This window comes from Equus quagga, chromosome 4, assembly GCF_021613505.1.
Source record: "Equus quagga isolate Etosha38 chromosome 4, UCLA_HA_Equagga_1.0, whole genome shotgun sequence".
NCBI classification, from domain to species: Eukaryota; Metazoa; Chordata; class Mammalia; order Perissodactyla; family Equidae; genus Equus; species Equus quagga.
This window is the reverse complement of record NC_060270.1, coordinates 138194206-138221671: the sequence shown is the minus strand read 5'-3', so window position 1 is coordinate 138221671 and position 27466 is coordinate 138194206. Positions and strand designations below refer to the sequence as shown.

The 27466-nt window shown below is 42.0% G+C and overlaps 1 protein-coding gene across 1 annotated transcript; it reads right to left on the bottom strand.

Annotated features, from left to right (window-relative positions):
- Positions 1 to 27215, bottom strand: CD28 (CD28 molecule). The gene is made up of 4 exons (XM_046659412.1): positions 27088 to 27215; positions 7162 to 7518; positions 6782 to 6906; positions 1 to 525 (listed from the first exon to the last, which is right to left on the bottom strand). The coding sequence occupies exons 1-4, from the start codon at positions 27140 to 27142 to the stop codon at positions 397 to 399; spliced, it is 666 nt and encodes a 221-aa protein (XP_046515368.1). The 5' UTR covers positions 27143 to 27215; the 3' UTR covers positions 1 to 396.
- Between the last annotated feature and the right edge of the window lie 251 nt (positions 27216 to 27466).

Genomic DNA, 27466 nt, shown 5'->3' with positions numbered 1-27466 from the left:
TTTCTTCGTCTAAAAAGTCGTTGGATATCACTCTTCGCAACCACAATGTTAAGGTGAGTGAGAAAGAGTGACGCTGGAGGCAGATTTCAAGGCTAACAATCCGTTCCCTTTTTGTTCTCCACCCTAACCCCTCCAGCAAGTCAATAAATACATGGTGAGTTTGAATTGGGGTCGTGGCACTCCATGGGATGGCCTGCCACAGTCCTATTCTCTCACTTCATTTCAGAGTCTCAGGATGGTGTCGTTTGGGCTGGTGGTTCAAGAACCCTTGGCACAGGGGGCGTCGCAGGAGCCCGAGGCGGCCGGCCGACAGGGGGGCAGTCCTTTCCTATCCAGAGCGGTGGTGTCCAGGGGTGACGCGGGGCCGGCCGGCGCGCATCTGGATAGGCGTCCGTGTCAGGAGCGGTAGGCCGCGAAGTCCCGCGCCGGCGCGTAGGGCTGGTAGTGCTTTCGGGTGGGCCCCGGCCTCCGGGGGGTCATGTTCATGTAGTCGCTCTGAAGGGTCCTGCTCCTCCTATTCCTCATCTGCAGAAGAGAGAAGTGTCACTGTGAAGGGGGCCGGGCACACGGAAGGAGAGGTCGTGGGAGGAGTTCTAAGATTTGGGGGGCGACTGTTGAAACACGGGCTGTCAAAGGAAGCTGAACCCCGGGAGGTCACTGCGCACCTTGGACTTGGATACTGACTCATCAAACCGAACTACTTTGGACTAAATCAACTTGAAAAATCGGAACCAAAAAGTATCTTAGAGAAACGCACCCATGTTACGCTCAATGCTGTCATTTGCCCTGACTCCCCAAAGCATACCTAGTTAACCCGGCCACTGCGCTATGTAAATACTCCAGAAGGCCCTTCCTCCTTGGAAAAGGTTCAGCATCCCTATTGCAATCTTCTTCCATCAGTCGTTTGCTTAACAAGTCATTTTTCCATAAGCAACCCAAGAGGATCTTCAGCCCTCCAGAGTCTGGAATAATCATAAATTCACAGCAGTGGAGTCCAAATTAACGGGGAGTTATAGTTCTAGACAACCAGTTGCATTCCTATTCCCTTATATGTATGTTCATTTCTGTTGAGACAACAGCGTCACTCATCTCCGTTCCTCAGACTCAGCTCCTTCTGGATGAATTTCTGCCAGGGATGAGGTATGTGGGGACAATGCTGACCCAGAGAAAGAGCTGTACTCACCAGGGATCTTAGCAAAGTTGGAGTAGGGGTTAGAAGCATCTTTCCTGGGCCAATGTGATGGTAAAATTTACACGTTTGATAAAAGAATCATAAAAATTCTAAAATAGAAAGCCATTCAGATTTCTGGATTGCAAATTCTATATTTCGAAAAAAATATCTATTTCTTGGACTGTAAGACCAATGCATAAGTAGATATGTTGGGCATGAGTGACACGAACACCTGAATGAGTAAGTGAAGGACTTCAGCCCTGGCTTTATTCCCATGCACTGCTCCCCGAGCCCCTGACACCTTCCTTGTCAAAGGGGCGTGAGTCAGTGTTAAAAAAAGGGAAAAACACTGACCTCCACATCACCAGATACAACCAGCATGTTTTCAGTCCTCATCCTCTGAACTCTCAGCAACATTCTCTGTTTCTATATTATTGGTTACTCTCTCCTTTTTAAAACACTCTTCCACTTTGCCTTCCGTGAGATGGTACCGTCCCCCTTTTCATCCTACCTCTCTGGCCACTCCTTTCCTGCTTCCTTTGTAGGCTCATCCTTCTCCAGTTAGCCATTCAGTGTTAGAGTGCCTCACAGCTTGGTCCTACACCTTTTCCTCTGCTCACACATCCTCGCTCCCTAGGCAACCTCATCCACATTCACAGCTTCAATTACCACCTATTCCCCCGAATTTACATCTCTGGACTAGACCTCAAAGGCCCTTTAAACTCAGCAAGTCCAAAAAGAAACTCAAGATCTTCCCCTAAGGTCTAGTCCTCTCCCAGAGTTTCTCCTCTGAGTGAGTGACATTACCATATAAAGTTGCCCAAGCCAGCCCTCCTAAGCCTCATCCTTGACAACTTCAACTCCCTTATCCGCTGTCCTAGGGAACATTTGACAATGTCTGAAGACATTTTGGGTTGTCATGACTGGGAGAAATGCTACTGGTATATAGTGGCTAGAGGACAGAGATGCTGCTAAACATCCTACAATGCAGAGGGCAGCCCCTAACAACAAAGAATTATCCAGCCCAAAATGTCAATAGTGCCAAGACTGAAAAGTCCTGATCTAAAGAGTCCAATCATGAAAAAGAATGGAATGAAAACGAAGCAATGGACAGAAAATATATCACCAAAATAGAATGAATATCATTAGACTACTTGACTCCTCTTTCTTGCTCATACTCAAAAGATGACTGATGATTTAAGCCTGGTTGACTAGAAGGATAGCGTTCCATTCCACAAACATAAGGCAAGGCAGTAGGAGAAGTAGATTTGAAAAAGGTTATAAATTCAGCTTTGATCATTTCGGATTTGAGAGGATGGATGGGTTATCTAGCTGAAACTAACAAGAGGATAGCATTAAACAAACATAATTGGGGGACTCATTCAGAGAGAGGTAGCCATGGAAACCGGTAGATGAGGGAAGTTGCTCTTCAAACATCTTGGTTCTACATCCTTTCTATGAGTGAAAGACTAGAGTTCTCTTGGGCACAGGATTATGGCAGGGCAGGAATAAGAGCGAGGAAATGTCTGGCCCAGATCAGTGTGGAAGGAGCTGATGGTACCCTGGGAGGCATTTCAGCACTTACTCCAACTCTAAGGATTCCCCTTGCCAGACTCCCAAGTGACAATCTTTGCATCTGGACACTCAAATAAAACTATAGCTGGTAGAGAGGCCCCAATAATGAAGACATCTTGACTCTGAGGTTCTCTGGGTCGCACAAAGACTATGAAAGCTCTGCTGCAGTCAGCTCCCATGCTTACCCTCAGGCCGTTACCGGATAGTGGATTTGGTCATTATCACCCAGCTCTAAACACAGCAGTGGGATAGACTTGACACATGTGTGGCTGGGAACACTCTACAGAACCCAGTGTCCACATGCATCTAGCATACGCATATTGTGGGCAGAGTACTCCCCTTCTGTGTGTGTGTGCCTGGGTCATCTATCCTGCCCATTCAATGTCTGCTAAAGATGTGTGACTTCAAGACCACTCCTCCTCTGCTCTTCCCTCCACCCACGCCCCTACCCACTTGTTTCCTGGAAGAAGCAGCAAGACACAAGGTGTACGCAGGTGATTCACCTGAAGACACGGTCTTCAAGACTCCACTAGATTAAAGGCGGATAATGCCTATACGCACACAATCCACATTCCCAGCGTAGTGATTTATGGTGGAGAAGACCCTGTTTCTAAAAAGGCTCCTTTAGACTAAGAAAGAGAATAGGTTTACCACTCAGCTGAGTGAACGAAAGATTGAGTGAGAGTAACAGATGCTGCTCTGGGGCAGGCTGGCAGAGGCAGCTCTTTATTTAAATGTCAGCAACAGGTCAAGAACTGAGATAGAATCTGCAGCTGCTCCCAGAAACCCACTCAGCCTAGAACTGCCTACAGTAGCACATCACAAGCCCTCAGGAAGTTCCGGAAAACAGCAGCTTACACCAAGGCATGGTGCAGAGCAGCCAAAAACAGGATCCCAGAAAAGTACCCAGGAACTGGCTGAAAATCCAGGGGTCCCTAATGAGTTGGCTGCCTGGCTCAGCAAGGTGCTGTTTGCTTAAATAGTGACAGCAGCAGAAAAAAGATGAGCCCAGGGTAAAATGCTGTGTTATTCTATGAAACATACATATATATTTGCTTCACACCCTTTTGGTCAGAGAGTACAAAGACCTAGGCTTGAGATGCAAGTAAAAGGTAGTTCTTATTGGGTAAGCTAACTGACTACAAGAGACCACAGGAAGGTAAGACATGCCAAACATGGGACTTCCCAAATTACAGGGAGCCTGTGAGACAGAATGAGACCAAAGTGAGTTTTCTCAGGATGAAGCAAGATGAACGTCGCTAGGGATTAGGAGCGCTGCCAAAGAAAAACCCATAGTGTCTATGACGCTGCAGGGTTGAAAGTAAACTGTTTAAATTCATTGAAAATGAGAAGCTGCTGTTGTCCCTTTGGGTGATTTGAGTCACTTAGCAAATTAGTGCCTTGATGATAGTAACTGATATTTCTAATGCATATTTACAATAAGTTTTAAATGATGAGCAGTCCCCTTCTGGGCACTGAAAGTTAAAGCAGTTCCCAAAACAGCTTCCTGCAAAGCTAGTAAATTACATTGACCTGGGTCAGCACGTTACAGGAGAATGCCTGCCCTGGAAGGTTACCTGAAAAGCCACTGCACCTGCCTTTAAATTAAGAAGTTCAGATTCCCGAGGGGATCAGGATAAAAACAAGAACTAAGATTCTAAATTCTAAAATCACTGGCAAACACTACAGAGGTTCAAGGCTGGAAGGTAACTTGGATGAAGACACCAAGATTCAGACATGAAGGAACTCAACTGGCCTCAGAGGAAGAACTTAGGCAATATTTCACCACATAAAAGCTCCCCATCAGGGGCAGGGGATGTGAACAGACATTTCTCCAAAGAAGATATACGGATGGCATCGTACTGATCATCAGGGAAATGCAAATCAAAACCACACTAAGATATCACCTTACACTCGTTAGAATGGCTATAATCACCAAAATAAAAAATAACAAATGTTGGAGAGGTTGTGGAGAAAAGGAACCCTCATACACTGCTGCTGGGAATGCAAACTGGTGCAGCCTCTATGGAAAACAGTATGGAGGTTTCTCAAAAAATTAAAAATAGAAATACGATATGACCCAGCCATCCCACTACGTGGTATCTATCCAAAGAACTTGAAATCAGCAATTCAAAAAGATCCTATGTTCATGCACCCCTATGTTCATTGAAGCATTATTCACAATAGGCAAGACATGGAAGCAACCTAACTACCCATTGACTGATGATTGGATAAAGAAGATATGGGGTGTGTGTGTGTGTGTGTGTGTGTGTGTGTGTGTGTGTATATATATATATATATATATATATATATATATATATATATATGATGGAATACTACTCAGCCATAAAAAAGGATAAAATCGTCCCATTCACAACAACGTGGATGGACTTTGAGGGTATTATGTTAAGTGAAATGAGCCAGATAGAGAAAGACAATCTCTGTATGACTCCACTCATATGTGGAAGATAAACACGTGGACAAAGAGAACAGATTCGTGGTTACCAGGGGAAAGGGGGGGAGGGGTGGGGGGTCGGCACAAAGGATGAAGTGGTGCACCTACAATATGACTGACAAATAATAATTTACTACTGAAATTTCACAAGATTGTAAACTATCTTAACCTCAATAAAAAATAAAATAGAAAAAAAAAAAGGTCTCCATCAGGCTTGGGCAACTTGCAGAAGGTGAGGTAGGCAAATCCTCAAAATGATATCTAGTGTAAAGGATTTCCAGGAACAAGCAGCCACTTTGTTCCCTACTCTGCAGAAGAGACAGATTAGGCAATAGGCAGCCTGACAAACATCCACCTGACCACTAGAGTCTTCTGAAATGGGAGAAGCATGTAGGGAACAATCGAGAGGTAAACTTTAGCAATAGGACAACAAGAGTTTAAAAGGATCCCAGGCTGGATCTATCATTGGCATGACTGTGAACCCAGGGTTTCACATGGTGTGACTTCCAGAAATCACTGACCCATGTATGGACTAGTTAAATGTATGGGGTATGCCTTAAAGATGAGTATTGTACTTCAGGCATGTTCATTTAAGTCCTTAGTTTGGCCTCTATGGGGGTTATCAATTCATCAATTGTTCACTAAGCAGTAAGTGTACCTAATACCAGAGGGATGGTGAATATCAAGAGAAATAGCCCTTTATCCTTGAGGAGCATATATTTCTTGTTGAAGAAATGACTCATACATGCAAGTAACTTCTAGAAAAAAATTCAAAGACAAGATGGAATCAATGCATGAAGTATTCCGTACCACACTGTGTACAGAAGAATAGAAAGTTTCTGAGTATGGGAAAGACTTGGGTAAGGAGGTCCCTTGTGAACAGTAGATATGGTCATCAAGATGTGTTCAAACCTAGGCCAAAATTTCAGCATTGAAGGAGGTGAAGAAACATACACCCAGTTTATTGCATGAACATTTGCAAAAGTTGGTAAACTCCAGTTTGGTAGTGAGAGCTCAGAAGAATCTGATTCCCATTACAGTTTCATAATGACAGCTCCATCCTTAGCCTCACAAAACTCAACTGCTTCAGAGGAGATAAAAATATGACTCAGATAAACAGACCTAGTTTCTTTGCTAGGTTTGAATGCATAATTTCAGTAGCCAAATTTCTCATGATTTTTGACCCTGAACCAAAGTTGTTCATTCGCTTCAGTTGCCTACGTTCCCGAGTTGCTTAGATTTTTATACATGTGTATATATTAAAACTATTTCATATGTCATAATAATAGTGCAAAATGGAGAGAAGAAAAGTAACTGCCCCAAATACCCCCACCCTAATTTACCCCTTTAGCTTCTTAATGCTAATCAGTGCCTTCTGGAAAATAGAACTCACATCAGATTTTTATCTCCAGTAAAGTCAGACAGTCTAAAAGAGAACCTACTCAAACCTAGCAGGGAAAAAGAAAATAATAATAATCACATGTTAAACAGAAAATAAACCACATAGGCAAAAGTCTTGGATATGTTCAGATTGCATGTGCAGTGGAAAAGTTATGTGAAAGCCACTCTGCTTCTCTTACCCAGCAAGTACAAAGAGCCACTGTTACCAGCAGGCTATAGAAAGCTAGGACTCCACCAGTCACCGCCAGTGCCCACAATGGCGTAGAAGACTCAGTAAACGCATGAACTGGACAAAGATGTTTCTCTGAAAAACAGAAGAGAGTGGATTAAATGATATGGGAATGACACGAGTAAATTGCGTTCCTTCGGAACAATATGGAAGAACGTGAGAGGAATAAAAATATGCAAAATATCGCTAGCTTAGAATGTGTAGACTTCCCCTTTGGTCTATCCCCTTTGGGATTTATCCAACCCACCACTAATCATGACCTAGTTTGCAAGACTGCAGTTGAAAGCCATTCCTCCAGAAGGGCACACCAATAGAGATGTGGCGTGTTACCTTTCACATGGATAATGGTCCCGTTGCTCTTCTCATTGTCTATGTAAGGAGGAGGGTACATGACCTCAATCTTGCAGAAGTAAATATCCGTTTGATTAACGTACAAATTCCAGAGGTAGAATGTCACTGTTTCGTTGCCCAATTTCCCATCGCAGTTGAATCCTGTATTTGAGTGAAACTGAAGCTGGTGGGAGTGATTTCCATTCACAACACAGACTTCCACAGCACTGTCTGCTCCCTTGTAGAGGGAGGCCCGGAACTCCTTGGAGAAGAGGTTGTAGGTGTACTTGCAGCTGAGGTTGACCGCATTATTGTGCACCACAAGCATGGGCGACTGCTTCACCAAAATCTTGTTCTCTGGAGGGGAAAAATCATTTGCTTAGAACAAAGGTATAAGGACTTTTTTTTCCTGAAATCAAGATATATTAATTAACAAAATAAACAGCTCTCCAGCAAAGGCTTTCTCTTGGCAGATGAAGATGCAGGGGCTCTTTGGGAGATAATTATACTGAGTTTAAAAGTTTACAGTTCAATATTATTTTCATCCTCCTCCGAATGAAACAGTGGGGCATGTTTTCACGTAGAAGGCGGAATGTGGCCTTCTGTCTGCACTGAGCACCGCAGCTCCGCCTTTGGAATTTTTGAATCTGTACTGAGATTCCTACAATGTTAATCACGCTTAATCGTGTCAATTTCCTGATTGAGTGGAACACTTGGAAATGGCTTTTAACACCTGATACAGATACACAGATAGATTTGTTTTCAGGTTGCAATACAGGCTTTAGTGAAGGAATTAAAATGTTTGGAGACATTTTGCCTTTGTTTCTTGCCCATTCCAAGAGTAGGATAAAGAGGTAAGAGAAAAGGTAACCCAAGAGTTTAATTCATCTTCCATAGCAAATTCTGAGAACAACCTTCTCAAGAAATTCCCATATTTGTTCGCTTAAATCAGAGCAGATGGAAGGGCCCACAGGAGTTCTCTCTCTAGTCCATCTTCGACCTTTATGCTATCCCAGTGAACCAGCAAAGAATCTGGAGACCATCTAGTTCAATCTCTTCACTTTTACAGTGAAGACACTGAAGCTAGATCATAAACTGCATGAGGGAAGGGACACATCTACTCCACTTGTTTCCCACCACATCCCCATTCCTGGCACATGACAATATATTCCTTCCTTTCCCTTAATGACTGTGTGAGGCTGAGAAATATTAGATCATTTGTCTAAAATTACTGAGCAGATGGTGAGCCAAGCTAGGACTAAACCCCGAGTAAACTTCAACCCCCTGAGGAATAGACCACTGAAGCATTGAGAACCAACTTTGCAACCAAAACTCTCCAAAATTTCTCTAATAAATCACTGATGTCTTTGACTCAAAATTCAACACAAATTAAAAAAATTTTGCTGTTGCTTTGGGGTATGCTGATAATTGTCAACCTACTTGCATTTAAGAAAAAAGGTTGTTTGAAGCAACACTCCCTACACCCATAGGGAAAAACCAAATAAAATAAGACTCTATTAAAATAAAACTTACAATTTAACCTGGATTTGAATTCATGTACTCAAGTGTTTTGTTTTGCTTTGGGGAGAAGGTTGCTGCATAGAACTCAATCACTAATAGCTTTTCATCTCCCACATAGTTCTCAGTGCTGGCTATACATCAAGAACTTTAAAAAAATACCTATGCCCAGGTCCCATTCTCAGAAATTCTGATTTAACTGGTCTATGTTGGTGGAGGGCATGGGGCATTTGCATTGGTTCTTTCACTTTTTTATAACAACTTATTGAGATATAATTCATGTACCATGAAGCCCACCTTTTTTTTTTAAGTTCACCCTTTTAAAGTGCACAGTTCGGTGTTTTTTTAATTATATTCACAAAGGTGTGAATGGATCACCACTATCTGATTCCAGAATTCATTACCCCCCAAAAAGAAATCTCAGACCCGTTAGCAGCCACTCCCCATTCTTCCTTCCCTCCAGCCCATGGCAACCACTAACCTATTTTCTGTCTCTATGGATGTGCCTATTCTGGACATTTCATGTAAATGGGATCTGGCTTCCTTCACTTAGTATAATGTTTTCAAGGTTCATCTATGTTGAAACATGTATCAGAACTTTATTCCTTTTCATGGCTGAATAATATGCCATTGTGTGTATATACCACATTTTGTTTTCCCATTCCTCAGTTGCTTCCACTTTTGGGCTGTTATGAATAATGCTGCTATGGACATTCATGTACACGTTTTCATGTGGACATATGTTTTCAATTCTCTTGGGTATATACGAGGAGTGGAATTGCTGGGTCATGTGGTAACTCTATGTTTAACTTTTTGAGGAACTGACAAACTGTTTTCCAAAGCAACTGCACCATTTTACATTCCCACCAGCAGTCTATGAGGCTTTCAATTTCTCCACATCCTTCACAACACTTGTTATTGTCCATCTCTTTTATTACAGCCATCCTACTGGATATGAAGTAGTATCTCATTGTGGCTTGATTTGCATTTCTCTAATGACTAATGAGCATTTGTTTCATGTGCTTATTAGCCATTTGTATATCCTTTTTAGAGAAATGTCTATTCAGATCACTTGCTTACTTAACTGGGTTGTCTTTTTATTGTCGAATTAACAGAATTCTTTGCAAATTTTTGATACCAGTTCCTTATCAGATACGTGATTTGCAAATATTTTCTCCCATTCTGTGGGTCATCTTTGGTATTGTCTTAAAAATTCCCCCAGTTGATTCTAATGTTCAGTTAGGATGGAAAACCACAATAGCCTAACAGATTTCTCAAGCTGACTACATATTAGAATCACTTGGGAACATTAAAAACCCTTGATTCCCAGCCAATTAAATCAGGCTATCTGGGTATAAGACCCAGATCCATAGTTTTTGAGTTTCTCAGGAGAGTCCAATTTGCAGTCAAGTTTGAGAACCAGAAGCTTAACAGCTGAAAGCTCATTTCTTATCCTCAATTCATAGGCCACCATAGGTTTTCTCAGCCTCATTTCCTCAAAACAAAACCCTCCCAATTTTCCAGACCATTTAAGTCAGCCTCCCAGGAACATGCTGTGAGCATTCCTCTCTCCAGACTTTGTTTACTAACTCCACGGCCTAGAGAGTTTCTTCCTTCTCAGGTCCCATTTGCCATTTGGCCGGGTTCTGCGTTTCGAACACCCCTTATTTCATGTGCTTCAATTTGTTTGGCTTTTGACTTGTGTATATTTCCTCTAGACCTCTAATTTCCAAGTCTCTTGATCAAGGGGGATGTGTTACACTTCTTTGTACAATATTTTGTGAATAATAGAATCTCATTAATGATCAATAGGTGAAAGATGGTGATCTGACTATATCATTCTTACCAGCAGCTAGATCTAACTACCCTCTCATTAATTCCTCATTCAAAATTCGTTCAAAATTTGTGTCTCAACAACTTTGGTTCATTTGTTTTTCATTCAACAGTACTTCCTAAAAGCACTGAAAAGTAAACACATAAAGAATCAAAAAGTTCAACCTGTCTTGACAGGAAAATCCAACTTGCTTTTTGTTCTGTTTTATTTTGCTTGGCTGTCTTCTTTGTTTACTTAGAAAGACTCATTGGGCCGGTTCTGACTGGAAGAACCAATGCCAGCAAGGAATGCCAGCATCTCCCTCCTCTTCAGGGAGTGCAGGTTAGGTATTTGTATTTTTGCATACTGAGCCCTCCAGGAATAATCTTTCTGTTACTAATTATTTGGATTCTGTTTTCATGGACATTCTAATTCTTCCTGATCTGCCTTTCAGAGCTGATATAAGAAAAAAGATGAGAATAGGACCTCTTTGCAGAGATGAAAAAAAGAGGAGCATGGGCAGGGAAACCAAGCAAGGCTGGAGAGAAGCCTTGGATGGGTCCCCAGTTTGGCTTCCTTCTCCCAGCACCCACAGTGAGGTGGGGAAAGGGAAGGGCAGGGGAGGAAGGGAGAGACACTCTAGCATCTCCACTCCAGTAGTTTGCTTAAGATGTCTCACAAAACTCAGGGTTTTGTGAGATGCACGTGGGAAAAAAGAATGGATTTCCTGAAGATGCACAGGGCTCAGTTTCTATCCTTGGGCAGTTCACAGTCTGCTGGGAAAGAAAGATACATACACAGCTACTTTAAATATAGTGGCCCAGTGATCTGCATATGCTTCTTGGGGCAGTTGGGGACCCCCTAAGGATTTCTGAAGAAGGTAACTGCTGACCTGACTCTTGAAGGATTATGCATACATTGATTTGACAAGTTTTTATTAAATAAAAGTTGGCCTAGCTAAGATGAGTCTTTGTGTTAACAAGTGGGCTGAGGTAGGAGAGTGTGTTGGGGTTTGGAGGTAGGGTACTATGGGAAAGGTGAGGACAGAGAGGAAAAGAACAATCTAGGCAGAGGCAATAAGGAGGTGAGAAAGAGTATGGCAGATGTAGGTAATTACAGCTGCCTCAATTTTGCTGGACCTTGAGTTGTAGAAGACAAGATTGGCAAAGCAAGCATAGCTTAGCTCAGGCCCTCCCCTGCAGGTGATGAGGACCTACTGAAGAATTTAAAGCAGAAAGTGCTATGTGCGACTTTTCATTTTACGCGATCACTTTAGCAAAACTGTGCAAGGTAGATGTGAAGGGTACAAGAGTGAAAACATGGACACCAGTTAGGATACAATCGTCGTGGTCTAGGCAAGAGGTGATATGGGCCTGAAAAACAGTTAGAAAGGAGTGGATAAACTCAAGAAGTATTTACAGGCTGAAAGTGGCACAACTCAGCATTAGCTTAGATGTGGTAAGTGAGGGAAAAGGAGGAGTTAAAAATGACCGTCCTCAGGACACAAAGAGCCACCAGTAAGTAACACTTTTCCTTCTGCCTACATCTCTTCTTCATTCCTTACATGACCGGAATAGACAGCTCAGAAACTGCAGTGAAGTTTGGACATCTGGCTGTGAAGAAGACATTCTTCCAGCCTAAGGGATCATTGCAAAGAAAACATGAATTACCTCAAAGGTCCCTGGGAGCACAGTTGACCCCCTGGAGCTTAGTTCAGTGTTTGCTCTTTCTCAGAACGGAGAAGTAGTGCTGTTTCTCTCCTGAAACTGTTTTTCCTTCACGAAGCACAATAAAGCAAGATAACTGGATGACAGATTTTCCTTCTGTTCATCATGGGGCCTCCAACTTTAAACCTCAGCATTGTTACGGCTGATCAGATTGCTCCTGAGCCCATCCTACCTCAGCACTACAAATTGAGAAATTCCTCAGGGCAGAGCAATCCAAGATCCCGATATCTAGGCAGGCTGTTACATATTCAGTACTCTCCTGGTTGATGGAATATTCCACAACTGAGGAAGGGAAAGACAAGTCTTTCTTTGTGTGACTCTTTGTACTAACATTTTGTTGGGAAAGAGCTTGAAAAATATCGGTTACATGGTCATTTGATGAAAAAGAGACAGCCAGTTTATCTGTCGATGTTTACTTTCTCCCTCTTCAATGTCAATACAGATCATTTTAAAATTAGGTGCTACACTTGAAGTAGTTTGCCTAACATGTGCTGCTGTGTGGCAACAGCCTCCTAGCTTAGGGTTCAGCCTGAGTCAGGATTGGGTGATAGAACCTCTTGTTTTTCAACATTTATATCCTTATAGCACTTGGTCCCACCTTGGCTCATGTCAATCATTCAGAGAAGCCTAAGTGATAAACCATCTCATCTCATAGGACTTCAAAATCTACACCTGCTTTGGAGAGACACTAAATGAAGGACATTCACTCTTGGAGGTAGAAAAAGATAACCAATTGCTCTGAGTGATACTGAATGTATGTGGTCATTATGACTTTCAGTAGACACAAAAATTCTGATTCCCCTGTTTTTTTAAGATGGAGCATGTGTGAAATGCACACCTCTTACTCTATGGGAGTGGAGTAATGACACGGATAAGTCAAAGCAACTGATAGACGGAATGTCAAATGATATTTGACTTTGATATGTATTTTGGTCCTCTGAGTTTTAGGGAATCCACAGTATTTCAAATAATTTAAGGACATATTGTAAAATTTAAGGCCATATCTAGATTCAGAAGAAACTAGAGAATTATTTAGCTTCCCTGCACTAACTTCTGTTTGATTCCATTTTGCTTTCCAGTTCATGCTAGGAGTGGAAAGCATCCTTCTCAGGCTAATTTGTTCTTAGAAGATCTAGCCTTTTCCCTGTAAATATTTGGTTTTCCCTGTAGTGAATAGTTAGGCAAGTTCAAACCTACCAGGTTAAAAGAGGAACATTGTCGACCATCAATTGTATTTGCTTCTGGTATCAAAAGATTGGCTGACAGACATTTCTCTAACTGAATTGACAAGTTGTTTTGATGATGAATTTAGTGCTTTGCTTTTCAAAGTCTTTCCTAGCAGCTAAACCAGCTAAAGGTGTGGAGACAGGAAGCAGTAACCTCAAACCTCGTTCCCTCACAACTCCTCCTTGACAACAGGCAACATGAAGAGTAAGATTGGAGGTGAGAAGGTACTTATCTACTGCTCATGAGCAGGCAGTGAGAGCTAAAAGATTTCCCACAGATAATATGTGAATCTTGTGATACAGTTGACTTCTGGAAAATTGAAAGTTTTTGCGTGCTTCCATAAGAATGGGGGGAGGAGCTTGATTACAAAAAAGAAATCCTTCCCTTTTCACCTACTGTAAATGGGTCAATTACTATATTAATAACCAGCTCAACTCTCTGCACAGGTGGAGCAGATAACCATCTCTAAGGTGTGGCTCCAAACACCAGAGAAGGAACCCTGACGCTAAAAGGACCCTCCCCACAAGCTCAGTTAATGCTTGGATTTCAAAAGAAGATGAAGCCTAGATTGTAATGTGGGAAACACATTGATTTAAATTAGTAACTGTGGCCTACATTCATAGGGTTACAAAGCACTTTTTCCTATTTTATCTCATACGAATTCCATATTAACCTGTGAAGTAAATAAGCAGGACAGTCATCTTTATGCCCATTTCATAAATGAGGAAATTGAGGTCAAATAACTTGCTCAAAGTTACAGCAGAAGTAAGTGACCTTTGGGACTTGGCTCATGCCTCATGACTTCCGTTGTTCTTTTCCCTCTGTCAGGTCGCATCAAAATGCCAACACAGTTTCAGTGATTGATTCTAGATGCTCTTTACAGTTGGACTTGATAGTTGGATAGTACTAGAAGTGAGAGTTAGGGAGGAGAATAACATAGAGCAGGGGAGTAAATGGAGCGGGAAGAGGACAGGATCAAGATAAGTTTTATTTTCTCCACCATCTTGCTGGAGTGCCATCTGTAAAAAGTGCTCAACTGGAAGGGAAGTTTGAGATGAATCTAAGCCAATCCCTTATTTTACAGAAGAGGCAACTGAAAATAAAAGAAGTATGTGACTTTTAAACAAGGTCACACAAATAGTGGAAAAGCTAAGATATTATTTATTTATGATTCTAGGAGTAATGCTTTAAATCATGAATGAATAGAAAACCAGCTTTGTGCATTCAGCAAGATTGACTTGATTTCATAGTCATATTTAGAAAAAGTATGTTTCCAAACTTTCTTTGTGCCTAATGCACATACACAAAGCATTTTGCTTACTATTTCAGAGGCTTCCTGAAGGTCATAGGTAGACCCCAAATAAGGGCTACAGGCAACATGGTCACATGAAATGCGTCATAGATTATTTCAGATCCACAAGCAATAATTATACCATTGTAATGCTTCCATTTCAGCTTGCCCAAGTTTACAAAAGAGTTTGAACATGAACTTTAGCCAATACATAAAGTCACTTTTCAGTCTAAACCTCATTGGGAAAATCCTTAACTTCAGGGCCTTTGTGAAATATGTTTATTTGTGATGTTGAATTTACGATATTTCACTTTCCCTTTTCTTTATCAGAACACCATAGAGAAAAAAAAATGGCACTTAGAGGCTGGTGAACCAGAGAGTGGAGTAGGCAGCTCTCAAGACTAAACTCTGCCTTGGGAAGATAAGGAAGCAATAAAAAAGATATAATACATGTTTAATTAGCAACGTGATTTCCCTTCAGAACCTCTTAAGAACTTTATTGTGTCCCATCTTTGCACATTACGATCAGAGTTTCTTTTGCAGTTTAAAAATCAGGTTGTAAGATCCTAATCACGCTGTTTCCTTTTTTACATTGTCTGAAAAGAATTCAACGTGTTGGGCAGGAACCGGAGAAAACGAAAGGTTTCTATTTTGGCCCACCTTGCCCTGTGGTGTTTGTGACCATATTGTGGAGGTGACGCTGGTTCCCCTGGAACACATTACCTCCCTCCTGACCACAGAGCTGGTAAAGTTACCGTAACTTTCCTCTGAGTACACTTCCTGTGCAGGCCCAGGACGCCCTTCAACACGTGGACACCTGACCCCTCGCTTCTTTCCAGGCTCCATAAGGGGCAGACGTCCCCCCAGGCGAATCCAGTGTTTGCTCAGGAATCGGTAGGACAAACTGTGCTTTCTGGGAGGAAAGGGAGACTTGACTGTCTGCGGCTCCAGTAACTCTAGCTGGTGACGCGGCCTCATGCAGATGTGAGAGAGAGGAGCGCAAAACAGCCTCAGACCACAGCATCTTACCCCATCCTCTCTGAGCTTCTAGGGAGATAAACACAAAGCTATGAATGATCTATCACACCTTGAATAGCCCAGGAACTCTCTGAAATTCATGTTAAAATGAAAAAAAATAATGCAGATTACATTTTCAAAATAACTTTGTGGTCATTTCATCTAGTTTTCTGTTGACTATCATCTTGAAACTCTCCCCATTTTCAGAAGGAATAGAGATTTAAGGAAAGCCTCACCCAAAAAAAGGCTTTGAAAAAGCATGGTGTATATACGTACATGTTGTGTCACTCAGGATCCCAGTAGAAAGCAGACAGCACACTCAAAGCTGGGCAGTAGGAGGAAGCTTTATTTATAAAAGGACTACTGGCAGAGGTGTGGAACCACGAGGGGTGGTGCTAGAACCTGAGGTCACAGCAGCAGTCATGACCACCCTAAGGTCTGAAGAGGGGAGGGGAGGGCGAGGTTACCAAAACCAGGAGGAAAGACAGTCGTGTAGAGGAGGCCACCATGACAGAAGCAGTGACTTCTGTCGAGAGAAACAGTCAGGCCAGGCCACCAGCCCTGCCCACGATTGTGTACCACTGTCGGTTAAATCAAGTGCATTAATTATAATTGACAGAAAGTATGATTTTTAAACAAAATCTAAAGAGACCTTGGCTCAAACAAGTACAAATGATTACCGGTAACAATAGAAATAGAAGCCTAATTAATACACTTACTAAACAAGCTGCTGTGGTCAGCAGTAGTCTAAGCTTCACCTTTAACCCTGATCTGTGTTTCCACACAGGCAGATACTACAGCATAGAGGACACTTGTCCTCGTCCTTTTAAAAAATTATTGTGCTGTGTGCAACTCTCAGAAAGTAACTCAGGAGTCAAATCGTTCAGTAGCAAAAAGTCCCATCTGAGCACCTGGGCCTAAGTCATTAATCCTTAAGAGAGAATAATTATCAAAATGATCAATGAGTATTTTCTGAAAAGAAATTCTAATGTGTCAGAAAATTGTTCTTTGGTATTCTGACTTCTGCCAGGGCAAAATCATTCATTCATTCAGCAAACAAATATTGAGATCTTGTTACCAGGTTCTTAGGAGATGGGAAGATGTAAAAGATGCAGCCTTTTCCTTCTAGGATAAATCTTAAGGCAGGTACACAATTAGCTACATTCCAGAGCCACATATGGTGCATGAGCCCTATAGAGGGTCCCTGACAGTCACATGAAAGAGGCCTTGTTTTGAGACCAGATGATTCTGGAGGCATTTGTGCAGACTGACCTTGGGTTGGGCCATGAAGTCTGGGGCAAATTTAGACAGGCTAAGGTGAAGGAGATGACCTTCAGTGTAGGAATTTATTGGGAACAAGCAGATCATTCCATTTATATAGGTGGGAAGTAGGTGAAGCTGGCTGATACCAATCATGAAGAGCCTTTAATCCCAAGAAAAGTCACATGGATTTTACTAGAAAGGCAACAGGAGAGGTTGCTAACATCTGCGTTGAGAATAGGGTGGTAAGCGCCTCTCAGGACGGTTGGCACCGCAGTGTGGAGTGCCCTGGCTTGGAGCGAGGGTAGAGCTGAGGCGGAGACTGATTGCGAGGCTGTTGCAATAGCATCCGTGTGAGCTCCTAGGCCTGAGCTGTGGACGCGGCAGCAGGGATGGAAAGGATGGACAAGGTGTTGGTGCCTGGGTATGCTCAGTGACGGTGAACAGGAATCAAAAGTGACATAGAGTTCATGGGCTGGGTGAGGGTGAAAGTGGAGATACCGTTGACAAAAGTAGGTGATTAAAGAAAGGAAATTTGGGGCAAAGCTGTTGGGTTCAGTTTGGGTTTGAGGGACAGGTCAGGCATCCTAGAGGACAGGTCCACGAGTTCAATGTGTCAGATTGGAGGTCAAGAAAGTCAGAGATAGATATGTACATTGGGATGTCATCTGTATTAGGATGACAGCTATTATTAAACCTGCTAAAAACCATTGCCAGCACCATAGCCTGTCCCTGCCCAGCAGTGCAGTGTGTGAGCTTCTGGGACCGAAGCTTCCTAAACCAGAGCAACATGAAGCTGGGTGTGATGTGACCCAGTCCCTACCACACACAGGGCTACGATCGTCCTCTCAGCTCCTAATGCTAGAAGGACAATCTACGAGGGCAACGTGACAGAGCATCTTAACTAATACGAAAGAGGTATCTATACCAAAAGCCACCAAACCACTTCAAAAATCAAATTTTATTACCCTGGAAGGTTTCCTGCAGTAGGTAACTAGGGCTTCATAGCTTTCTACATAGATACTATGACAGTAATTCAGGTAACAGGAAGAAATCCCACAGGTATCAAGGAACCGCCTATATTAATACGTTTTTTAAATATATATTTTAATCCAGTAACCAAATTTGGGAACCATATTTTCTTCCTGAGCCACCATCATTCTGAGCTCTCATTAGGAACAACTCTGTAAGGAAGACCACAGTACATTTTTTGTGTGTTTCATTCTTCCTAAACCCATTCTTCCTAAACACCTACAAAGAGTCTGCTCAGCGCCACTGGGGCACATTCAGAAGCTTCTAGGTAAGTGTCATGGCCTGGAAGTTTGAAAATAATTACTGCGTGGAGCCTTAACATTACACAGGAAGAAAGAGGAGAGCACAGGCAATACTGTCCCGAAAGTCCTGCGGTCATTTCTAAGCATATCAGTGTCTAAGATCCCAGTTCACAATCTCTCCAAATGATTTCAGCCACGGCTGGTTTCCAATTCTTCGTATTTTCTCTATCAGATCATAAGAGCATCCACAAAGGGGCGGAGTGTTGAGTTGCCTTGTTAGAGCTGATGAAAGCGCAAGGTTTTTATTCCACTTAAGTAGCATTTTTCAAGCCAGAAATAACTCAAGAGGTCTTCTAGTCCAACCCTCTCCTATCTCAGACGAGGAAATAGAGGCCTAGAAAAGTTAAGTCATGGTGTGACAGACTAAAACTCCTCATCACATTCCCTTACCTTGAGAAATCAGTGGCTTTAGCTTTTGAGTTTGAAAAACAAAAGGGAAAAGGAATAACAGACATGGCCTCCCCAAAGCCAAAGGCCAGCAGCCACACCTTTGTTCTGAAAAACACAGGGAGATGCTGAGATTAACTTCCCTAACTGGAAACTGGAGCCCTGCCTGCCATGTTGGGCAGGGTTGGTGTGAACCTGGTGACCCTGTTATCTCAGCCGTGAGCTGAGGCCAAGCCCAGCCATAGTGTGTGTTTTTGAAGACTCAGCAAATTTAAAGCACAAATAATTGGCTGAGTCTTCAAAGTAAAGGCTTGCGTTATCCCAGCGGCCCTCGTGGATATAGGTTTAACATTATGACCTGTCCGGAGAGATTTACATACATACGTATATACACACATACATTTAACAAAAGTTTTTACCATCAGGTGTGCCAGCATGGAATCACTCATCCACCCTGGCTTCATCCTAACATACCTCTGCAAACTCCATGACTCTCATCTCTTCCTCCCCATTCTTCTTAGAGATTTGTCTTCCTTTCTCTAAAACTCCCATCCTCGGTGTCCCAAATCTCCCCCCCTATCTCCTCAAGAAAACTGCCTCCATTCTCTTTTTTCCTTTCCTTCCTCCTCTTCTCTTTCCTAATGGCCTTCTCACCCCTCCACCCCTGAAACACCACACACACACACACACACAACACACACACACTCAAGACCAGCACTCGGCTCCTTCCACATGTGAAACACAATTAAATCACTCAGTTTGCAAACATTCATTACGTACCTGCTTTGTATAAAACACAGGAGACATTCTGGGTGACAGACGTTCCTAACTGCCTTCAGTTTATTGAGAAATTTCCTCTACTTTTCACTGTCTCTCTCGTGTCCCCCTTTACTTTTTCTTAACCCTTTGAAGCGTTATCTTCCTTCCCTCTACTCTGCCTAAACTCAAAAGTCCCAGCTGGTCTCTTTTTAGCCAAAACCAGTGGCTTTCCAAAGCCCTTCTTCACTTCTCCTTCCTTATACCTTTAATGCTAGTAACCACTGTCTCTTTTTGAAACTTTCCTCCTTCGGCTTTGGGGACATTCCGTTAGCCTCTTACCTCTTCAGACACATTCTCTGTCTCCTTCATTAGCTCATTATCCTCTTCAGCTGACTCCTAACTAGAGCTATTTTCCAGATTCAGTTCAACTCTCTGCTTTTCTGCAATTTCTACCAGCCATCCATCCCCATGACTCCAGCTTCATTCCAAGGATGAAGATTCCCAACTATTTTCTTCTTTCCCAGTTCCCGTATCTTCAGCTTTATACTGGACATTTTTCCTGACATCTCAAGCCTTTACTTCAAACTTAATGTGTCTGAAACTACACACTATTTTCTCCCAAACTCAGCTGCACAGCAACATCTTGACTTCAGTTGGTGATACCAACTGAACCAAAAACCTTGGCATCATGCTTGATTTCTCCTCTCTCTTTCACAAACCAGTCACTAAGTCTTGGAATTTCTACTTTCAAAACATCTGCCAGAATAGTCACTTCTTTCTATTCCCACCTTTGCCATCCAAATCCTAATCTACTACCCTCTTCTTGGCAAAGTGGCGAGTGTTATCACATGAGCTCCTTGTCGTTAGTCTGCATTCATTTAGATCATCCCACTTCCAAAAACTTTCAGCTGTTTCACAACACCTTGAAAACGAAGTGTGAACTTCTGTTCCCAGTATGCAGTCCTTTGTTTGACTTGATTCTACTGCACCTCTCTAAGCCTCCACACACTCAGACTGGCCATCTGTTCCGAGAACGTGGAACCGTATTCCTGGTTTCATTTCTTTACTTGTATTGCTTCTCCATCCTGAGGCAACATGGCGTTGGTAATAACATGAACCCTGGAGCAGGAGCGTCTGGATTTACTCACCCACTAGCTGTGTGACCCCAGGCAAGCTGGTCTACCTGCTCCACGCTTCAGTGTCCCCATCTTATAAGTAAGATAATCGGAGCAACTACCTCAAAGGATTTAGGGGAAGAATAAATTATTTAATACAGGGAAAGCCAGATAGAACAGTACCTGGCACATTATAAGTGCAAAATAAATACTAGCTAGCAATTATTATTAATAACGTCATCCATTCGAGTCCTATCTAGCTTTAAAGTCCAGCTTAATCCCTACTCTCCATAAAGGATTTTTATTCTATAGTAATTCTACTGCAGTATTTATGTTTCCTTATTTTAGTACTAATCCATTCATTTCCTCTTCAACAAATATTTGTTGAGCACCTACAATGCTGCCAGTGCTGTGCGTGGTGCTGAGGTTATGAGGATGAATGAGATACGATCCCACCCACAAGCAGCACACAGTCTAGGAGAACAAGAGATGCATCAACACGCAATAACAATTTTGGGAATCCTGAGAAGGAAAGAAGTCCCTCACTTTGCCATTTAGGGGCTCAGAGATGGCTTCTTCAGGTGAGTGATGTAAGGGACATTCCAGATGACAAGAATAGTATATGCAAAGTCATTAAGCCACCAAACAGCATGGTGGGGTAAGGGACTGCCAAGTGTGATTTATCTGTTTCCAGCTGTTATATCCTGTCACATAGAGTCTTCTCAACTGATCATAAAGTCTGTGAAAGCAGAGAGAATTTGATTAATTACACAAGCAGTTCTTGTGTGCTAAGTCTTTTTCTTTCTTTTCCTCTTTGTATATTTCTTTAGACTCCAATAGAGATTAAAATATAACAGACAATTTAATAAATATTTATTAGATTGAATTACACTCCCATTGGAATGCCTCTTACAAGTCCATAGTAAAGGCTGACTACCCAGGGAAGGCTTCCTCAAGGAGGTGGATCTGGCATTAAAAACAAAAAGTGAAAGGCAAATAGGATTTAGATGGGTGGGAAGGGAGAAGGAGGGAATTCCAAGAGGGAAAGAGCATCAGAAAGGTCGTAAACACAGAGTGCAGTTATGTGAGGCAATATTGGGGTTGAGGATCTTATGTTAGGGTGTGAAAGGAGATAAGTTGGATACGTAAGATGGGCCCAGCCTAAAAGCATCCAAAAATGCCAGGAAACATTGCAATGTCATCTTTCTATAGCATCTTCTAGAAACCATCAACACAGCTTCCTTTTCTCTCAGTTGAAAGATGTCTAAGTTCCCTCCTGTCTCTACATGTCTGTGGTTGAATTCAACAATTGTATGGGTGCTTCTGTTTATAATTTTTCTCCATAAAATAAATTAGTGTTAATAGAGAATCATTCACAGTGGTCCTAAACCGAAAGAAAAAATATTTCTAGAAAGATTTCACAATTCTCACTTTTACTTCATTGAAGCTCAAACTAGGTTTTTGTTTCCGTCAGAGAACCTAGAATAGCACATAGAAGATATTAATAAATACCTACTGAACGAGCACATGAATGAAGACCTGTCTTACCAAAGCATTAGAAGAAGCTGGCACTTTAGAGACAGGAACTCAGTGCTTTAGAGAACAGTATCCTGCTAAGACCTAGTTTCAGTCCCCCTAAGAGCCTCACGATGGAAGGAAACACTATCTTCAAAGGTGCCCATTCTTTTCCACCTTGTATGGGACAGAGTCTGTGGATCCGAAATGGAATACTCCTGGACTCAACATTCCTAAAGCTGGTCTTAAATTATATGCCCTTATTATTAGTAGTGTTCAATAGCAAAGAAAGTCATCAGGTCACATGAAGCTGCAAATACAGCCACGGTGATGTTCTGACACTTCATCAAGTGTCAAGTATCCCCAAGCAATAAAAAGCACAACCCTCTACCTTCTCAGCAAGTAAAAAAAATCAAACATCCACCTAAGTTCTTAACGAGGGAATCTATGTCATTGTTGAAATGTAAGGCATGTCAATAACTCAGATTCTTACGTGAATGAGTGGGTGATGAGTAGAAGTCACAGCCCTAATCAGTGCATTACATGGTGGATTGTGAGCAACAGCGTGACTCAGATATTGCAGAAAGGGGCTCACGATTAGATCAGAGGTCAGACTGAACTGTGAGTGGGTGACTCTTATGACACCATCAGGAACCAGTGACCCAGTTACCTTGGCAGCCAGAGTCCCCAAGATAATGAAGATGATGACAAATGAAAAAGATGACGGTAACGGTGATGCAGAGATAAAGTTACAGCTCAAAGTTAAGTAAGAAATTCTCCACCACAGTGCAGGTGCCCTTCCAGCACCGAAAACATAAACACACGTAACTGGCATGGCGACGCAGACTAAATCAAGATGCCTGTGAAATTAGCATTGAGATGCCAAGGCCAAAGAAGTTGAAAGTCTCTTTTCCACATCCTTGAACAAGCAACTGAGTAGCACTTGACGCCACCCGGCGCACCCCTCTTCCAGTGTTCACACTCATCAGGATGACAGCAACAGGCAAGAAGTTAGACACCTACTTTCCAACCACTTCTCGTGGGGCCTGGGTTACCTACCCTCCAGCTTCAGGCACCAACACTCATGCAACAACTCTCAGACTGAAAGTTCTATGTACACTTTTTTGATGACAATACCATGTCATTGACCAAAAAGAGTCAAAGAAATCAGCATCAAAAAATGTAGAGTCCTTAACACAGCTCAAAAACCAGAGATCCCTTCAGTTAATCACAAAGTCACCGAGATGTCACTTCTCCTGAAGTTCAGCTAAACTATCCACTGAGAAGAAAATTTCCAGCCTCTGTAAAGTTCCATAAATAATAAAATCTTGAAGGAAAAGGCAAACAAAAATTCCACCAAGATGAAAAGGAGAAAAGAAAGATTTTATCCTTTTCAATGACCTGCTGTGAAATAAATGTGCTTTGAAGGTGTGCCTTCCCTCTGATTTTTAGAGAAGAATGTCTGCAATGACTTGTGTATCCTTATCAATACCTATACCAGTTAGTAAAGAGCTACTGTTTTTGAGAAGATAAACCACAAACGGAATTTTCTTCTGGGATGTTGGTGGCACAAAAATTTTCATTTTGTAAATGTCAGCACACTGCATGCAGGAAACACTTGAAGGAAGATATCTACACATGATAAAAGCTGAATGGTAGTCATATGGCATTTCTCCACTCAAGAAAATAGAATAAAGACATTAAAAAGGAGGACAGTCTATGTCTAAAGGAGAGGCAGTGAGATCCCTGTGCCCCCACCTATAGTAAAGGTTTGAATGTGAGAGCTTCAGCGTTATGACCACAGATTCATTTCTATTTCTAATCTATCTGTGAAAATGACTCATTCTATTTCCTGGTATTGATACATTGATATTAATTTTACAGTCGTTAACGTAAAAGTCCTTTCTGCATGGTTGCCTCAAAAAAATAAACTAAAAAGTAGTATCTTATGGTAGGGTATGGTAGTAGAGTAAAACAGACTGTTAAGCAATGTCTATACTTTTTGAAATGCCCATCAAAGTTACTTGAAATAACAAAACACCCAGTCAATTTTTTAACGGTGAGAAAATCTGGCTGCCATGTACTGGATTTGCAAAGATACAGCAAACCGCTGACTACGTTGCATTTCTCCAGTCCATTTTTGTCCGGTGCTTTCCCAAGCCCACCAGACGTAAATTACTTCTCTTTGTGTATGACTACCTCAGAGGGGTCATTTGCTCAGCTAAAAGTAAAGTGTTTAATTACCTTGCTTTGCTGATGAGTTTTTATTAAATACCAATCATTTTCCTGCTTTCTGTGCCTCTCTCAGAAAAAGAAGTGCTGAGGGAAATGCAGCAGCACTGGACAAATCAATCGTGTTCAACTGGCCATTTTGACGGTTTATTTGCTAAGGTTTGGGGAGAAATGAAAAGAAAGGTTCCCGTGGGAAAATAAGTGGTGTTCTCCTGAATTTTGTCTTCATGCTGGATGATTAGCTTGCTGAAAAATAACCAATACTGGCTGGAAAACCTATGAACGATGCCATGCAGTACATGCACACTCCTTCTATCATGAGTCACAGATCGCATCCCTTCCATGGGCCGGCAGTTCTAAGCGGGACCCATGTCCCAAAGTCCAGCAGAGTCCTCTATTGTGGATGTCAGTGGCACAATTATCCAAATCTGGTGCAGAACATGTAACTTTGGTAAAGGAATTGTCCAAGTTAATGTTTCCTCACTCTTCCAAATCATACCTCTTTAATTTAGCCATAAAGATCTTCCTACGGTGTCATTCAGACCATGAAGAATCAAGTCAGGCTTAACCTTCATAGAATAAGTATTTTAAGCTATGCTGCGAACCAATGAGTTAGAATTGTTGAATTAAGGGAAAAAAGAACTGTCCTTCATTTATACACACACACACACACACATCTCAGCACAGACATACAGCGGTCTCTCACACGCCTAGGGAGGACAATTACACTTTGACCAGAGAATCCTCTGATCTATAATTTCTCCATGGAGGGTGAATGCAGAAAGAGAAACAAAAAGCACATGGAAAGTTTGGCCCTGTTGATTAGAATGGATCAGACCTTTTTGTATGTTGCAATTATTTTCTTTCTCTTAAGTTTTCTTGCTGAAAGAGGCATTTCAGAAGTGCCCCCTCCACCCCAATCCGTCTCCTGCTCCATTAGATGGCCTCTCAGCATCAAATCTTACAAGTTATGCCAAGGGTGATCTGGCATTGAAAAGTAAATGTATCTCAAAGCAGAAGACAAGGCTGCCGCATGCGGGAACCCCCCAACGGCTTCTTTGGCTCTTCCCCTTTTAACAAATGTGCTAAAGAAAAAATATAAAGCTTTGAGTCTTACAAAAAGTATCTTCAAAAGAGAATGAATGAATTGCCGGTGATGGTGGACCACAAGCACATCAGAAAAGTATCTTGTGCACAATTACCAATTTTACATAGTTTTCTGTCAGAGCAAGCCTTCACTTTCCTTTCTGCCTATCCTTTACTGTCCAATGAATTAAGAAATTTCAAGTATTCTTTAACAATACATTTTAAAGATCTCTTAAAAATAAAGTTTAAAGACCTCTGTTAAAATAAATTTTAAAAGCTTCTTTTAAAATCTATTTGGTAGCTCTAAACGCCTGGCGCCCGATACTGGGGCATTACCTGTCTCATTGCCAGCTCCTCTTTCACGATATCAGCGCCTTTTACAAACACACACAGTTTGTAATGTGCTCACTGGCACATCAGACGATGAAATAGGTGGGCACATGTGTAACTACTGTACTGTGCAGGTTGGGAAACTATCCCCCTTGGAGCACATGCACTTGATGTTTAAGAACAACAACAAGTAATGTGGCTTCCACGTCACCAACATAAATGAGAAAGAAAACTGAAGATGCTGGCTTTTCAGTGTCTCTTCAAGGGAAAAATAACTATCCTCATTGAAACGTGTCCAGTAACCGCAATGAGTCCAATTTTTGAGCCAAGTGGGACCCTTTTCTAACTCCAAGAACAAGTTAAACAAAACTCCAGGCCAGCAAAGCTCTTTCTGTTCAGAATTGTGACTTCCCAAAGATGCCTTCAGCTTGGACACATCTGGAGCTAGGAAATGACCAACCATATCATGTTAGGAGGAATAGCATGATGGTCAAGAGCACAGGCTGGAGAGGCTGGCGAAGGTGGTCCAGGCCCTGCCTCCTCAACTAGAACCTGTATATCCTTGAGCAAATTAACATTCCTGCCCCGTGGTCTCTTCATCTGAAATGGGGTTCTGTAACATTGTCGGGCGTATCATCCTCCTTATCATCATCACTGGGAACTTAAAGGATTTTAATCTAAGAAAACAGATTTTAGCCAACTGTAAAAGAAAACATTTATATCATATCAGCTTCTGTGACGACTCCAGAATTCATTTTGGCACTCATTCAATTCGGGTAGACACAATAGTTACAACCAACGTTTATCTTGCTGGCCAAACAGACTACACTAAGGATTTCACATGGATTCTTTCATTTTATCCTCATAATGCCCTTGAGATGAGGTTATTATCATCTCCATTTTACAGATAAGGAAACTGAGGCTTAGAGAGTTTGAATACCAGCCTAAGCTCAGCTAGTAAGAACTGGATCTGTGATATGAACCTAGGCAATCTAAATCCAGAGCTTTCAGAGCCAACCTACTTATAGCAGTTTTCTTCAGCAAACAAATATCTATATACATAAGCTAGAAATTCCTGGGGCACTGTTAATTAATAGTTAAATAAATCCTATTTAATTCCAAACAATGTTATTAAAATATGATATATACTGTAGTCTGAGAATCGGTGAGTTTCTAAGTAACATGTCACATGTGAGAGCAAAACTACATTTCAAATGGCCAAATTTTACAAGTTGCTTGAAATTTAAAATGAATCAAGCCATTCAAAGACCTCTAAAGACAAACTTAAAGAAGGAAAGAAATCCAAATCGTTTACCTGTTACTTGAATTGAGGGGAAGAAGTTGAGAGCCAGGAGCAGCCTGAGGATCATTGTGCTAACGGTGGGCCAGGGCTGCAGCCCCTCCTCCTCGAGGAGCCCGAGTGTGAGGGGAGCTGAAGACGCACCTGCCCAGCCCGAGTGTCTCCGTCACCGCCAACTTACTTCCCTCCGGGCACATGATCAAGGGACCCAAACCACAAGGCATCGTGACTGCAACATTTCACACAGGATATTACATTGTTTTGATGACTTTAGACTTTTCCTCTTCTTTTAAAGGCAAGACTTTTCTTGTCACTGAAAAAGACTGTGGTCGCTCTACGATGGGCTCACGAGAATTATTCTCCAGGGATGGGTATCAGCACTGTGAAAGACCGG

What these genes read in the sequence shown, in the direction of transcription:
- CD28 (XM_046659412.1), bottom strand. Translation starts at nt 27,142, where the DNA reads ATGATCCTCAGGCTGCTCCTGGCTCTCAACTTCTTCCCCTCAATTCAA. An exon ending in CCCCTCAATTCAAGTAACAG is followed by an intron (nt 7,519 to 27,087) that starts GTAAACGATTTG and finishes TTTCCCCTCCAG; the next exon opens with AGAACAAGATTTTGGTGAAG. An exon ending in GACCATTATCCATGTGAAAG is followed by an intron (nt 6,907 to 7,161) that starts GTAACACGCCAC and finishes TCTGTTTTTCAG; the next exon opens with AGAAACATCTTTGTCCAGTT.